This window comes from Mustelus asterias, unplaced genomic scaffold, assembly GCF_964213995.1.
Source record: "Mustelus asterias unplaced genomic scaffold, sMusAst1.hap1.1 HAP1_SCAFFOLD_3457, whole genome shotgun sequence".
NCBI classification, from domain to species: Eukaryota; Metazoa; Chordata; class Chondrichthyes; order Carcharhiniformes; family Triakidae; genus Mustelus; species Mustelus asterias.
Window position 1 is genome coordinate 1 of NW_027593402.1, and position 15,120 is coordinate 15,120.

At 54.9% G+C, this 15,120-nt stretch overlaps 1 protein-coding gene across 1 annotated transcript; it reads left to right on the plus strand.

Moving 5' to 3' along the window:
- Positions 1-1,667: 1,667 nt before the first annotated feature.
- Positions 1,668-13,696, plus strand: LOC144490580 (threonine--tRNA ligase 1, cytoplasmic-like; the record flags this gene model as incomplete). Its single annotated transcript, XM_078208293.1, has 5 exons — positions 1,668-1,830; positions 4,517-4,654; positions 8,210-8,287; positions 11,257-11,357; positions 13,588-13,696. Coding segments are annotated over 5 exons (589 nt in total), but the record flags the coding sequence as incomplete, so codon positions are not given.
- Between the last annotated feature and the right edge of the window lie 1,424 nt (positions 13,697-15,120).

Here is a 15,120-nt window from a genome sequence, read left to right on the forward strand (position 1 = left end):
CTCTCCTCCCACCCCTCCACCCTCTCTCTCCCCCCCTCCACCCTCTCTCTCCCCCCCCCCTCCCTCCCCTCTCTCTCCCCCCTCCACCCTCTCTCTCCCCCCCTCCACCCTCTCTCTCTCCCCCCCCTCCACCCTCTCTCTCCCCCCCCTCCACCCTCTCTCTCCCCCCCTCCACCCTCTCTCTCCCCCCTCCACCCTCTCTCCCCCCTCCACCCTCTCTCTCCCCCCCTCCACCCTCTCTCTCCCCCCTCCCCTCCACCCTCTCTCCCCCCCCTCCACCCTCTCTCTCCCCCCCCTCCACCCTCTCTCTCCCCCCACTCCACCCTCTCTCTCCCCCTCCCACCCTCTCTCTCCCCCCCTCCACCCTCTCTCTCCCCCCCTCCACCCTCTCTCTCCCCCCCTCCACCCTCTCTCTCCCCCTCCACCCTCTCTCTCCCCCCTCCACCCTCTCTCTCCCCCCCTCCACCCTCTCTCTCCCCCCCTCCACCCTCTCTCTCCCCCCTCCCCTCTCTCTCCCCCCCTCCACCCTCTCTCTCCCCCCCTCCACCCTCTCTCTCCCCCCCTCCACCCTCTCTCTCCCCCCCTCCACCCTCTCTCTCCCCCCCTCCACCCCTCTCTCTCCCCCCTCCACCCTCTCTCTCCCCCCACCACCCTCTCTCTCCCCCTCCACCCTCTCTCTCTCTCCCTCCACCCTCTCTCTTCTCCCCCTCCACCCCTCTCTCTCCCCCTCCACCCTCTCTCTCCCCCTCCACCCTCTCTCTCCCCCCCTCCACCCTCTCTCTCCCCCTCCACCCTCTCTCTCTCCCCCTCCACCCTCTCTCTCTCCCCTCCACCCTCTCTCTCTCCCCTCCACCCTCTCTCTCTCCCCCTCCACCCTCTCTCCTCCCCCTCCACCCTCTCTCTCCCCCCTCCACCCTCTCTCTCTCCCCCTCCACCCTCTCTCTCTCCCCTCCACCCTCTCTCTCTCCCCCTCCACCCTCTCTCTCTCCCCCTCCACCCTCTCTCTCTCCCCCTCCACCCTCTCTCTCTCCCCCTCCACCCTCTCTCTCTCCCCCTCCACCCTCTCTCTCTCCCCCTCCACCCTCTCTCTCTCCCCCTCCACCCTCTCTCTCCCCCTCCACCCTCTCTCTCTCCCCCTCCACCCTCTCTCTCTCCCCCTCCCACCCTCTCTCTCTCCCCCTCCACCCTCTCTCTCTCCCCCTCCACCCTCTCTCTCTCCCCCTCCACCCTCTCTCTCTCCCTCCCCCTCTCTCTCTCCCCCTCCACCCTCTCTCTCCCCCTCCACCCCCCCTCTCCCCCCCCTCTCCCCCCCCCTCTCCCCCCCTCTCTCTCCCCCCCCCTCTCTCCTCCCCCCTCTCTCCCCCCCCCTCTCTCCCCCCCCTCTCCCCCTCTCTCTCCCCCCCCTCTCTCCCCCCCTCTTTCCCCCCCTCCACCCCCCCTCTCCCCCCCTCCAGCCCCCCACTCCCCCCCCTCTCTCTCCCCCTCCCCCCTCTCTCTCCCCCTCCCCCCCTCTCTCTCGCCCCCCTCTCTCTCTTCCCCCCTCTCTCCCCCCCTCCCCCCTCTCCTCCCCCCCCCCCCCCCCCCTCTCCCCCTCCCCTCTCTCTGTGCGAGTGTGTGTTGTATCCGATGTTAACGATGTCTCTCTCTCTCCCCCGTGTCCCCCTCAGTCTGATGTATGCCCACCGCCCTCGATCCTGGCGTGAGCTCCCGCTGCGACTGGCCGACTTTGGCGTGCTGCACAGGAACGAGTTTTCGGGTGGGCTGTCGGGCCTGGTCCGCGTGCGCCGATTCCAGCAGGACGATGCGCACATCTTCTGCACGCTGGAGCAGGTGGGCAGCGCCTGGCCCCCCTCCGCACCCCCTCCCCCCCCTCCGCACCCCCTCCCCGACCGCCCTGAGCTCAGTTATGCAATCCTAACCTGATTCATTATTGTCATGTGTATTGGGATACAGTGAAAAGTATTGTTTCTTGCGCGCTGTACAGACAAAGCATACTGTTCATAGAGAAGGAAAGGAGAGAGTGCAGAATGTAGTGTTACAGTCACAGCTAGGGTGTAGAGAAAGATCAGCTTAATGCGAGATAATCCACCTAACCTGCACATCTTTGGACACTAAGCGACAATTTGATTCGATTTATTATTGTCACAGGTATTGGGGTACAGTGAAAAGTATTGTTTTTTACGCACTATATAGACAAAGCATACCGTTCATAGAGTACATAGGGGAGAAGGAAAGGAGAGGGTGCAGAATGCAGTGTTACAGTCATAGCTAGGGTGTACAGAAAGATCAACTTAATGCGAGGTAGGTCCATTCAAAAGTGTGACGGCAGCAGCAGGGAAGAAGCTGTTCTTGAGTCTGTTTATAAGCCTCTGGTCAGACCCCATTTGGAATATCGTGATGTGGAGACGCCGGCGTTGGATTGGGGCAGGCACAGTAAGAAGTCTCACACCACCAGGTTAAAGTCCAACAGGTTTATTTGGAATCACGAGCTTTCGGAGCGCTGCTCCTTCATCACTCCCACTCACCTGAGGACGGAGCAGCGTTCCGAAAGCTCGTGATTCCGACTAAACCTGTTGGATTTTAACCTGGTGTATTGTGAGAAGTTTTGGGCCCCGTATCTAAGGAAGGATGTGCTGGCCTTGGAAAGGGTCCAGAGGAGATTCACAAGAACGATCCCTGGAATGAAGAGCTTGTCGTATGAGGAACGGGTTGAGGACTCTGGGTCTGTACTCGATAGAGTTTAGAAGGATGAGGGGGGATCTTATTGAAACTTACAGGATACTGCGAGGCCTGGATAGAGTGGGCGTGGAGAGGATGTTTCCACTCGTCGGAGAGAGTAAGATCTCTGTACCTTTGGATCCCTGTCTCTCCGACGAATGGAGGCATCTTCCCCAAGTCCGCTCTACTCCGATAAATGCAAAATGCTGCAGATACTGGAATCTGAAACAAAAACAGAAAAACGCTGGAAAATCTCAGCAGGTCTGACGGCATCTGTGGGGAGAGAAGAGAGCCAACACTCCATCATCAGAGCTCTGAATGCACAGTGGGTTAGCACTGCTGCCTCACAGCGCCAGGGACCTGGGTTCCATTCCCAGCTTGGGTCACTGTCTGTCTGGAGTCTGCACGTCCTCCCCGTGTCTGCGTGGGTTTCCTCCCACAGTCCGAAAGACGTGCTGGTTAGGGTGCGTCGACCGTGCTAAATTCTCCCTCAGTGTACCCGAACAGGCACCGGAGTGTGGCGACGAGGGGATTTTCACAGGAACTTCATTGCAGTGTTAATGTAAGCCGACTTGTGACACTAATAAATAAACTTCAAAAGCTTGTGGTGTGACCAGAGCCTCCCTGTTTTTGAATTCTAGACCTGGCAAAATGAACATTGATATCCCCGAGACATTGACACCTTCTACCCCAGGATGGGCTGAATGGACCATAAGACGTAGGAGCAGAATGAAGCCACTCGGCCCATCGAGTCTGCTCCACCATTCAATCATGGCTGATATCTTTCTCATCCCCATTCTCCTGCCTTTTCCCCATAACCCCTGATCCCCTTATTAATCAAGAACCTATCTATCTCTGTCTTAAAGACACTCAATGACCCGGCCTCCACAGCCTTCTGCGGCAAAGAGTTCCACAGATTCACCACTCTCTGGCTGAAGAAATTCCTCCTCATCTCTGTTTTAAAGGATCGTCCCTTTAGCCTGAGGTTGTGCCCTCTGGTTCTAGTTTTTTCTACCAGTGGAAACATCCTCTCCACGTCCACTCTATCCAGGCCTCGCAGTATCCTGTAAGTTTCAATAAGATCCCCCCCTCATCCTTCTAAACTCCAACCAGTACAGACCCAGAGTCCTCAACCCGTTCCTCATACGACAAGCTCTTCATTCCAGGGATCATTCTTGTGAACCTCCTCTGGACCCTTTCCAAGGCCGGCACATCCTTCCTTAGATACGGGGCCCAAAACTGCTCACAATACTCCAAATGGGGTCTGACCAGAGCCTTATACAGCCTCAGAAGTCCATCCCTGCTCTTGTATTCTAGCCCTCTCGACATGAATGCTAACATTCATGGTCCACTGTACTGTATTGTAAAAAGTAAAGTTTATTTATTAGTCACAAGTAAGGCTTCCATTAACACCGCAATGAAGTTACTGTGAAAATCCCCCAGTCGCCACACTCCAGGGCCTGTTCGGGTTACACTGAGGGAGAATTTAGCACGGTCGATGCACCCTAATCAGCACGTCTGTCAGACTGTGGGAGGAAGCCGGAGCACCCGGAGGAAACCCACGCAGACACGGGGAGAACGTGCAAACTCCACACAGACAGTGACCCAAACCGGGAATCGAACCCGGGTCCCTGGCGCTGTGAGGCAGCAGTGCTGACTCACTGTGCTACCGTGTCGCACTGTGCGGTCCAGCAGACAGGGTGAGGCTGCTCGGTGATGTAGGGCAGTTCGCTGCCTCCCCTGCTGTACCTGCACGACATTGTAACTACTTTCCTTGTTCTTCCCCTCTCCGCCCCAGATCCAGGACGAGATTAAAGGCTGCCTTGACTTCCTTCAGGCTGTGTACCAGGTCTTTGGATTCAGCTTCCGGCTCTTCCTCTCCACCCGACCGGAGAACTTCCTGGGGGACGTGGAAGTCTGGGACCTGGCGGAAAAGGTAGAGGAAAGGATGGGGGGGGTGTGAGTCGAGTGTCAGTCTGTGTGTACCCACCGGGGTCCCGTCAGCGTCTCGACACGAGAGGCCAGCGTCGCGGTGGACACTCCCCATCTTGTTAGTAACAGGAAAGGTTCTCTTACACTTTTCACTGCCTCAGGGCGTTCCGAAATGCTGCACGGCATGGTGGCACAGTGGGTTAGCACTGCTGCCTCACAGCGCCAGGGACCCGGGTTCGATTCCCGGCCTTGGGTCACTGTCTGTGTGGAGTCTGCACGTTCTCCCCGTGTCTGCGTGGGTTTCCTCCGGGTGCTCTGGTTTCCTCCCACGGACCAAAGATGTGTAGGTTAGGTGGATTGGCCACGCTAAATTGTCCCTTAGTGTCCAAAGATGTGCAGGTTAGGTGGATTGGCCACGCTAAATTGTCCCTTAGTGTCCAAAGATGTGCAGGTTAGGTGGATTGGCCATGCTAAATTGCCCCTTAGTGTCCAAAGATGTGCAGGTTAGGGGGATTGGCCATGCTAAATTGTCCCTTAGTGTCCAAAGATGTGTAGGTTAGGTGGATTGGCCATGCTAAATTGTCCCTTAGTGTCCAAAGATGTGTAGTTTAGCTGGATTGGCCGTGCTAAATTGCCCCTTAGTGTCCAAAGATGTGCAGGTTAGGTGGATTGGCCGTGCTAAATTGCCCCTTAGTGTCCAAAGATGTGCAGGTTAGGTGGATTGGCCATGCTAAATTGCCCCTTAGTGTCCAAAGATGTGCAGGTTAGGTGGATTGGCCATGCTAAATTGCCCCTTAGTGTCCAAAGATGTGCAGGTTAGGTGGATTGGCCGTGCTAAATTGCCCCTTAGGGTCCAAAGATGGGCAGGTTAGGTGGATTGGCCGTGCTAAATTGCCCCTTAGGGTCCAAAGATGGGCAGGTTAGGTGGATTGGCCATGCTAAATTGTCTCTTAGGGTCCAAAGATGGGCAGGTTAGGTGGATTAGTGGGCTAAATACGTGGGGTTACAGGGATGGGGGGTGGGTGCGGTTTGGGCCCGAGTTGGTGCCGACCCAATAGGCCGAATGGCCTGCTCCTGCACTGTGGGGATTCGATGATTCCAGCCTGTGAGTGCCATCCAGAGAAAGCTCTTTCCCGAAACAGGGAGCATTCATGTCCTTTCCCCAACCCGCTGCTTTGCGATGCCTCGCTGGGCAAGTGTTGCATCTGAACACCAGTCAAACGCTCTGCTAGAATTGGGTTGTGTCACATGGTCTACATGGTGGCACACCTGGGTTCCGAGTGCGGCCCCGTGTGGCACTGTGTTGACCGTTGACCCCCTCGGGGTTGACCACATTCTACTGATATCCCTCCGCGGAGTTTTATTTCCACACCGGTCTGACTGAAGGGATTCACGGGTAAAAGCCAGGGCGAGGGAAGTGAGGGCGTGTGATTACTCACAACATTGAGTGTGAGAGCTGTGCGCTCCCTCCATGTCCAAAGTACCAACATCTCTCTCGTTTTTAACCATTCCAAGTTGTTGACAGTTCCATTGACAAAGGGTCATCCGGTCTCGAAACGTCAGCTCTTTTCCCTCCTCACAGATGCTGCCAGACCTGCTGAGACTTTCCAGCATCTTCTCTCTTAGTTTCAGTGAAAAGTATTGTTTCTTGCGCACTATACCGACAAAGCATACCATTCATAGAGAAGGAAAGGAGAGAGTGCAGAATGTAGTGTTACAGTCATAGCTAGGTTGTCGAGAAAGAGCTTTTAATTTGATTTATTATTGTCACGTGTACTGGGATACAGTGAAAAGTATTGTTTCTTGCGCACTATACAGACAAAGCATACCGTTCATAGAGAAGGAAAGGAGAGGGTGCAGAATGTAGTGTTACAGTCACAGCTAGGGTGTAGAGAAAGATTAACTTAATGCGAGGTAGGTCCATTCAAAAGTCTGACGGCAGCAGGGAAGAAGCTGTTCTTGAGTCGGTTGGTACGTGACCTCAGACTTTTGTATCTTTTTCCCGACGGAAGAAGGTGGAAGAGAGAATGTCCGGGGTGCGTGGGGTCCTTGATTATGCTGGCTGCTTTGCCGAGGCAGCGGGAAGTATAGACAGAGTCAATGGATGGGAGGCTGGTTTGCGTGATGGATTGGGCTACATTCACGATCCTTTGTAGCTCCTTGCGGTCTTGGGCAGAGCAGGAGCCCAGACCAAGCTGTGATACAACCAGAAAGAATGCTTTCTATGGGGCATCTGGAGAAGCTGGTGAGAGTCGTAGTGAACATGCCAAATTTCATAGAAATCATAGAAACCCTACAGTACAGAAAGAGGCCATTCGGCCCATCGAGTCTGCACCGACCACAATCCCACCCAGGCCCTACCCCTATATCCCTACATATTTTACCCGCTAATCCCTCTAATCTACACATCCCAGGACACTAAGGGGCAATTTCAGCATGGCCAATCAACCTAACCCGCTGAGAATGTCCGGGGTGCGTGGGGTCCTTGATTATGCTGGTTGCTTTTCCCGAGGCAGCGGGAAGTGTAGACAGAGTCAATGGATGGGAGGCTGGGTTTGTGTAATGGATTGGGCTACGTTCACGATCTTTTGTAGTTCCTTGCGGTCTTGGGCAGAGCAGGAGCCCCAGACCGAGCTGTGATACAACCAGAAAGAATGCTTTCTATGGGGCATCTGTAAAAGTTGGTGAGAGTCGTAGCTGACATGCCAAATTTCCTTAGTCTTCTGAGAAAGTAGAGGCGTTGATGGGGCTTTCTTAACTATAGTGTCGGCGTGGGGGGGACCAGGACAGGTTGTTGGTGATCTGGACACTTAAAAACCTGAAGCTCTCGACCATTTCTACTTCATCGCTGTTGATGAAGCATTTTCCATCAGTCATGTTTTGTGATTAGATTTATTATTGTCACGTGTATCGGGATGTTTCCGTTAGTGGAAGAGACGAGGATCCAAGGATCACAGCCTCAGAGTGAGGGGACAACCCTTCAGAACCGAGATGAGGAGGAATTTCTTCAAGGATGTGCTGACCTTGGAAAGAGTCCAGAGGAGGTTCACAAGAATGATCCCTGGAATGAAGAGCTTGTCGTATGAGGAACGGGTTGAGGACTCTGGGTCTGTACTCGATGGAGTTTAGAAGGATGAGGAGGGGGATCTTATTGAAACTTACAGGATACGGCGAGGCCTGGATAGAGTGGACGTGGAGAGGATGTTTCCACTAGTGGGAAAAACTAAAACCAGAGGGCACAACCTCAGGCTAAAGGGACGATCCTTTAAAACAGAGATGAGGAGGAATTTCTTCAGCCAGAGAGTGGTGAATCTGTGGAACTCTTTGCCGCAGAAGGCTGTGGAGGCCGGTTCATTGAGTGTCTTTAAGACAGAGATAGATAGGTTCTTGATTAATAAGGGGATCAGGGGTTATGGGGAAAAGGCAGGAGAATGGAGATGAGAAAAATATCAGCCATGATTGAATGGGGGAGCAGACTCGATGGGCCGAGTGGCCTCATTCTGCTCCTATGTCTTATGGTCTCTTTCCCTCTCTCTCTCTCCTTTCTCTCTCGTTGTAGCAACTGCAAAACAGCCTGGAGGAATTCAACCAGCCTTGGGAGCTGAACCTGGGAGATGGAGCGTTCTACGGTCCCAAGGTCAGTGCAGGGGGCAATGAGGCCCCCCCAAAACAGGCTTAATCCAACAGGGTAAAAGGGGCGGGGGGAGTAATATGGTGACTGGAACTATGTACACACAACTCCAGCTGTGGCTCACCAGCGTTTTATACAGTTCCATCATCACATCCCTGCTCTTGTAATCAATACCTCCTCACCCAATAATAGGCCGAACAGTGGGTTAGCGCTGCTGCCTCGATTCCCGGCTCGGGTCACTGTGTGTGCGGAGTCTGCACGTTCTCCCCGTGTCTGCGTGGGTTTCCTCCAGGTGCTCCAGTTTCCTCCCGCTGTCCAAAGATGTGCAGGTTAGATGGATTGGCCTTGCTAAATTGCCCCTTAGTGTCAGGGGGATTTGGAGGGTAAATGCATGGGGTTACGGGGATAGGGCCTGGGTGGGATTGTGGTCGGGGCAGACTCGATGGGCCAAATGGCCTCCTTCTGCACTGTAGGGATTCTTTGAATAAGAAAAACATTCCATATGCCTTCTTGACCACCTGTCCTGCCACCTTCAAGGACCTGGGCGCATACACTCCAAAAACCCCTCACTTTTCTATTAATTAGTGGGACATGGGTGTCGCTGGCTGGTCCAGCATTTATTGCCCATCCCTAGTTGCCCTTGGAGGGCAGTTGGGAGTCAACCACATTGCTGTGGCTCTGGAGTCACATGTAGGCCAGACCGGGGTAAGGACGGCAGATTTCCTTCCCTGAAGGGAACCAGATGGGTTTTTCCGACAATGGGTCATCAGTAGATTCTTAATTCCAGATATTTTTTAGTGAATTCAAATTCCACCATCTGCCGTGGCGGGATTCGAACCCGGGTCCCCCAGAACATTAGCTGAGTTTCTGGATTAATAGTCTAGTGATAACGCCACTGGGCCATCGCCATTCCCGCTTCATCACTTCCTCCGTCCCTCTCAACACCTTCCCGTTTATTGAGAATTCCCTTTCTTTGTTTGCCCTCCCCAAGCGCATTACCTCACACTTTCCCTAATTGCCCCTTCAGCAGGTGCTGGGTGAGCCGCCATCTTGGAACCGCTGCAGTCCCCGTGTGGTGTAGGTACACCCACGGCGCTGTTAGGGAGGGAGTTCCGGGATCTTGACCCTGAATGCCGATCTAGTTCCAAGTCATTTTCCTGCCTCGACCCGGACTGCAGGAAGGGGAAGAGGCCATTCAACCCCTCAATCATGTCATGCCATTCAATCATGGGACGGCACAGTGGGTTAGCACTGCTGCCTCACAGCAGTACAAACTCGATGGGCCGAATGGCCTCCTTCTGCACTGTAGGGATTCAGTGATTCTATCCCTTGATCCCTTTCGTCCCAAGAGCTCTATCTAATTTCTTCTTGAAATCACACAACGTTTCGGCCTGAACTACTTTCTGTGGGAGTGAATTCCACACATTCACCACCCTCTGGGTGAAGAAATTTCTCCTCACCTCAGTCCTAAAAGCCCCCTTATTGTGGGCCGCACAGTGGGTTAGCACTGCTGCCTCACAGCACCACGGACCTGGGTTCGATTCCCGGCTTGGGTCACTGTCTGTGTGGAGTCTGCACGTTCTCCCCGTGTCTGCGTGGGTTTCCTCCGGGTGCTCCGGTTTCCTCCCACAGTCCGAAAGTCGTGCTGGTTAGGGTGCATTGGCTGTGCTAAATTCTCCCTCAGTGTACCCGAACAGGTGCCGGAGTGTGGCGACTAGGGGATTTTCACAGTAACTTCATTAGTCACAGAGTCATAGAGGTTTACAGCATGGAAACAGGCCCTTCAGCCCAACTTGTCCATGCTGCCCTTTTTTTTAAAACCCCTAAGCTAGTCCCAATTGCCCACGTTTGGCCCATATCCCTCTATACCCATCGTACCCATGTAACTGTCTAAATGCTTTTTAAAAGGCAAAATTGTACCCGTCTCTACTACTGCCTCTGGCAGCTTGTTCCAGACACTCACCACCCTCTGTGTGGAAAAATTGTCCCTCTGGACCCTTTTGTATCTCTCCCCTCTCACCTTAAACCTATGCCCTCTAGTTTTAGACTCCCCTCCCTTTGGGGAAAAGATATTGACTATCTAGCTGATCTGTGCCTCTCATTATTTTATAGACCTCTATAAGATCACCCCTCAGCCTCCTACGCTCCAGAGAAAAAAGTCCCAGTCTATTCAGCCTCTCCTTATAACTCAAACCATCAAGTCCTGGTATCATCCTCGTAAATCTTTTCTGCACTCTTTCTAGTTTAATAATATCCTCTCTATAATAGGGTGACCTGAACTGTTCACAGTATTCCAAGTGTGGCCTGACCAATGTCTTGTACAACTTCAACAAGACGTCCCAACTCCTGCATTCAATGTTCTGACCGATGAAACCAAGCATGCCGAATGCCTTCTTCACCACTCTGTCCACCTGTGACTCCACTTTCAAGGAGCTATGAACCTGTACCCCGAGATCTCTTTGTTCTGTAACTCTCCCTACCATTAACTGAGTAAGTCCTGCCCTGGTTCAATCTACCAAAATGCATCACCACACATTTATCTAAATTAAACTCCATCTGCCATTTGTCAGCCCACTGGCCCAATTGATCAAGATCCCGTCGCAATCCTAGATAACCTTCTTCACTGTCCACTACGCCACCAATCTTGGTGTCATCTGCAAACTTACTAACTCTGTCTGTGTGGGTTTCCTCCGGGTGCTCCGGTTTCCTCCCACAGTCTGAAAGACGCGCTGGTTAGGGTGCATTGACCCGAACAGGTGCCAGAGTGTGGCGGCTAGGGGCTTTTAACAGTAACTTCATTGCAGTGTTAATGTAAGCCTACTTGTGACATGAATAAATAAACTTGAACTTTAAACTTTATATCTTGGCTGCTCCGTCTGCAAATCCCATCTGCCCCGATGTATTCGTCCTCCCTAAATAAATGTTATTTAAAGTTCCTTGACCTTTGTGTTTGACCCTGTTGCCCGTCCTTTCAGATCGACATCCAGATTAAAGATGCGCTCGGTCGCAATCATCAGTGCGCAACCATCCAGCTCGACTTCCAGCTGCCAATCCGGTTCAAGCTGAGCTACGTTGGGTGAGTATGGTCCAGGATTCAAAATGGCCGCCTGTCCAGTTACCGAGGCAGGGTGTCAGCGACTGTCCCGCAGTGGGATCCAACTGCACCAACGAGGCAAAAATCTGGGATGACCCTTCTCTTAAATATTCCTCCTCATGGCGACCGACTATGGATGACACAGTGGTTAGCGCTGCTGCCTCACAGCCCCAGGGACCCGGGTTCGATTCCCGGCTCGGGTCACTGTCTGTGCGGAGTCTGCACGTTCTCCCTGTGTCTGTGTGGGTTTCCTCCGGGTGCTCCGGTTTCCTCCCACAGTCTGAAAGATGTGCAGGTTAGGAGGATTGGCCATGCTAAATTGCCCCTTAGTGTCCAAAGATGTGTAGGTTAGGGGGATTGGCCGTGCTAAATTGCCTCTTAGTGTCAGGTGACTAGCTAGGCTAAATGCTTGGGGTTATGGGAATAGGGTCTGGGTGGAATTGTGGTCGGTGCAGACCCAATGGGCCGAATGGCCTCCTGCACTGTAGGATTCTATTTTTGGGACGGCACGGTGGCACAGTGGTTAGCACTGCTGCCTCACAGCGCCTGGGACCCGGGTTCGATTCCCGGCTCGGGTCACTGTCTGTGTGGAGTCTGCACATTCTCCCCGTGTCTGTGTGGGTTTCCTCCGGGTGCTCCGGTTTCCTCCCACAGTCGAAAGATCTGCAGGTTAGGTGGATTGGCCATGCTAAATTGCCCCTTAGTGTCCAAAGATGTGCAGGTTGGGTGGATTGGCCGTGGTAAATTGCCCCAAGTCCCCAGGGCCTGATGATATATACCCCAGAATACTGAGAGAGGCAAGGGAGGAAATTGCTGGGGCCTTGAGAGAAATCTTTGTATCCTCACTGGCTACAGGGGAGGTCTATTGGAGAATAGCCAATGTTGTTCCTTTGTTTAAGAAGGGGAACAAGGATAATCCGGGTAATTACAGGCCGGTGAGCCTTACATCAGTGGTAGGGAAATTATTGGAGAGGATTCTTCGAGACAGGATTTACTCCCACTTGGAAATAAGTGGAATTTGTAATTTCAAACAGAGCAGTCAATTTTTCCAGCCAATCCCAGCATGCCTGCTGAGTTTAAAATGTGTCAGGTTAACTTTAAAAGCTTAGCATTTAAATGTAATTGCATTGGCAGAAATATCTTAAAAGGAAGTCTTTGCGCAAATAAAGCGAACCTTACACAAGATCCACAACAAGCTCTGTCCGTATCTGTCTGCCACAGTCCTGTTAGAATTTTATAAGTTTCTATGAGATCCCCTCTCACTCTTCTAAACTCCAGTGAATATAATCCTAACCGACTTAGTCTCTCCTCATATGACAGACCTGCCATCCCAGGAATCAGCCTGGTAAACCTTCGCTGTGCTCCCTCTATAGCAAGGACATCCTTCCTCAGATAAGGAGACCAAAACTGCACACAATACTCCAGGTGTGGCCTCACCAACGCCCTGTACAATTGCAGCAAAACATCCCTATCCCTATACTCAAATCCTCTCGCTATGAAGGCAGATATACATGCTCATAGAATCGCTACAATGCAGAAAGGAGGCCATTCGGTCCACCGAGTCTGCACCGACCACAATCCCAACCAGGCCCCATTCCCGTAACCCCAAATCCCCACTCACTGGGGGCAATTTAGCATGGCCAATCCCCCTAACCTGCACATCTTTGGACACTAAGGGGCAATTTAGCACGGCCAATCCACCCTAACCTGCACATCTTTGGACACTAAGGGGCAATTTAGCACGGCCAATCCACCTAACCCGCACATTTTGGAGTGTGGGAGGAAACCTACGCAGACACGGGGGGAGAACGTGCAGACTCCACACAGACAGTGACCCAAGGCTGGGAATCGAACCCGGGTCCCTGGCGCTGAGAGGCAGCAGTGCCAACTGCTGTGCCGGTGACTTGCCGCCTTTACTGCCTGCTGTACCTGCGCGCTTAGTCCAGTGAATGTAATCCTAACCCACTTAGTCTCTCCTCATCTGACAGACCTGCCATCCCAGAGACGACACCTCAAAAACAATAAGAAGGACGCTTCCCCGTTGGGTTTTCACCGCTCTGGCGAGTTTTGTGTTGGAGAAACGGGCAGAGGTTTTGTGTGTTTTTTGGCTGGGTCACGCGAGATTGGCGCCGGTTGGGTTTCCCTGGCCCCCCCCGGGGCCTGGTGTCTGCGCTTGGAGATAAAGTCCTGACTCTCTTCGCTTGTCTTACAGCAAGGACGGCAGCGACGGGGCGAGACCGGTGATGATTCACCGCGCCATCCTGGGGTCGGTGGAACGGATGATTGCCATTCTCGCGGAGAACTGCGCCGGCAAATGGTGAATAAATCCCCACGAGGCGTTTTGTGTAAAGCGAACGTCGCAATCTCCAACACCATTCCTTCATTTTTCTGAAATGAGGTTGGGACGCGGGAAGGTGCCTCTCCAATCGGGTCCTGGCTGGCGTGGAATTGGAGCAACCCGCCCCCCCCCCCGCCCCACGGAGTGGGGGCAATTCACCGTGACTGGCCAACTGCCCCCCCTCTGTCTCAGACACCTGTCTCTGTGGAGGTCGTCTGAGCCCGAAACTCCAACCCGCTGTCTCCAGTCTCGCACCTCCCCCAGAATTCAGCGTTATCAAACCCCTCCCAGCCCAGTACGTCCCAATCCCGACTCCGGCCCCGACTCCGGCTCCGGTCCCGACTCCGGCCCCGACTCCAGTCCCGACTCCGGCCCCGACTCCGACTCCGGCCCCGACTCCAGTCCCGACTCCGGTCCCGACTCCGGTCCCGACTCCGGCCCCGACTCCAGTCCCGACTCCAGTCCCGACTCCGGCCCCGACTCCAGTCCCGACTCCGGTCCCGACTCCGGCCCCGACCCCGGCTCCGGCCCCGACTCCAGTCCCGACTCCGGCCGCGACTCCAGTCCTGACTCCAGTCCCGACTCCGGCCCCGACTCCGGCCCCGACTCCAGTCCCGACTCCAGTCCCGACTCCGGTCCCGACTCCGGTCCCGACTCCAGTCCCGACTCCGGCCCCGACTCCGGCCCCGACTCCAGCCCCGACTCCGGCCCCGACTCCAATCCCGACTCCAGTCCCGACTCCGGCCCCGACTCCGGCCCCGACTCCGGCCCCGACTCCAGTCCCGACTCCAGTCCCGACTCCGGTCCCGACTCCGGTCCCGACTCCAGTCCCGACTCCGGTCCCGACTCCGGCCCCGACTCCAGCCCCGACTCCGGCCCCGACTCCAGTCCCGACTCCGGCCCCGACTCCGGCCCCGACTCCGGCCCCGACTCCGGTCCCGACTCCGGTCCCGACTCCGGTCCCGACTCCGGTCCCGACTCCGGTCCCGACTCCGGCCCCGACTCCAGCCCCGACTCCAGCCCCGACTCCAGCCCCGACTCCAGTCCCGACTCCAGCCCCGACTCCAGTCCCGACTCCAGTCCCGACTCCAGTCCCGACTCCGGCCCCGACTCCGGCCCCGACTCCGGTCCCGACTCCGGCCCCGACTCCAGCCCCGACTCCAGCCCCGACTCCAGCCCCGACTCCAGTCCCGACTCCAGCCCCGACTCCAGTCCCGACTCCAGTCCCGACTCCCGTCCCGACTCCAGCCCCGACTCCAGTCCCGACTCCAGCCCCGACTCCAGTCCCGACTCCGGTCCCGACTCCGGTCCCGACTCCAGTCCCGACTCCAGTCCCGACTCCGGTCCCGACTCCGGTCCCGACTCCAGTCCCGACTCCAGTCCCGACTCCGGTCCCGACTCCAGTCC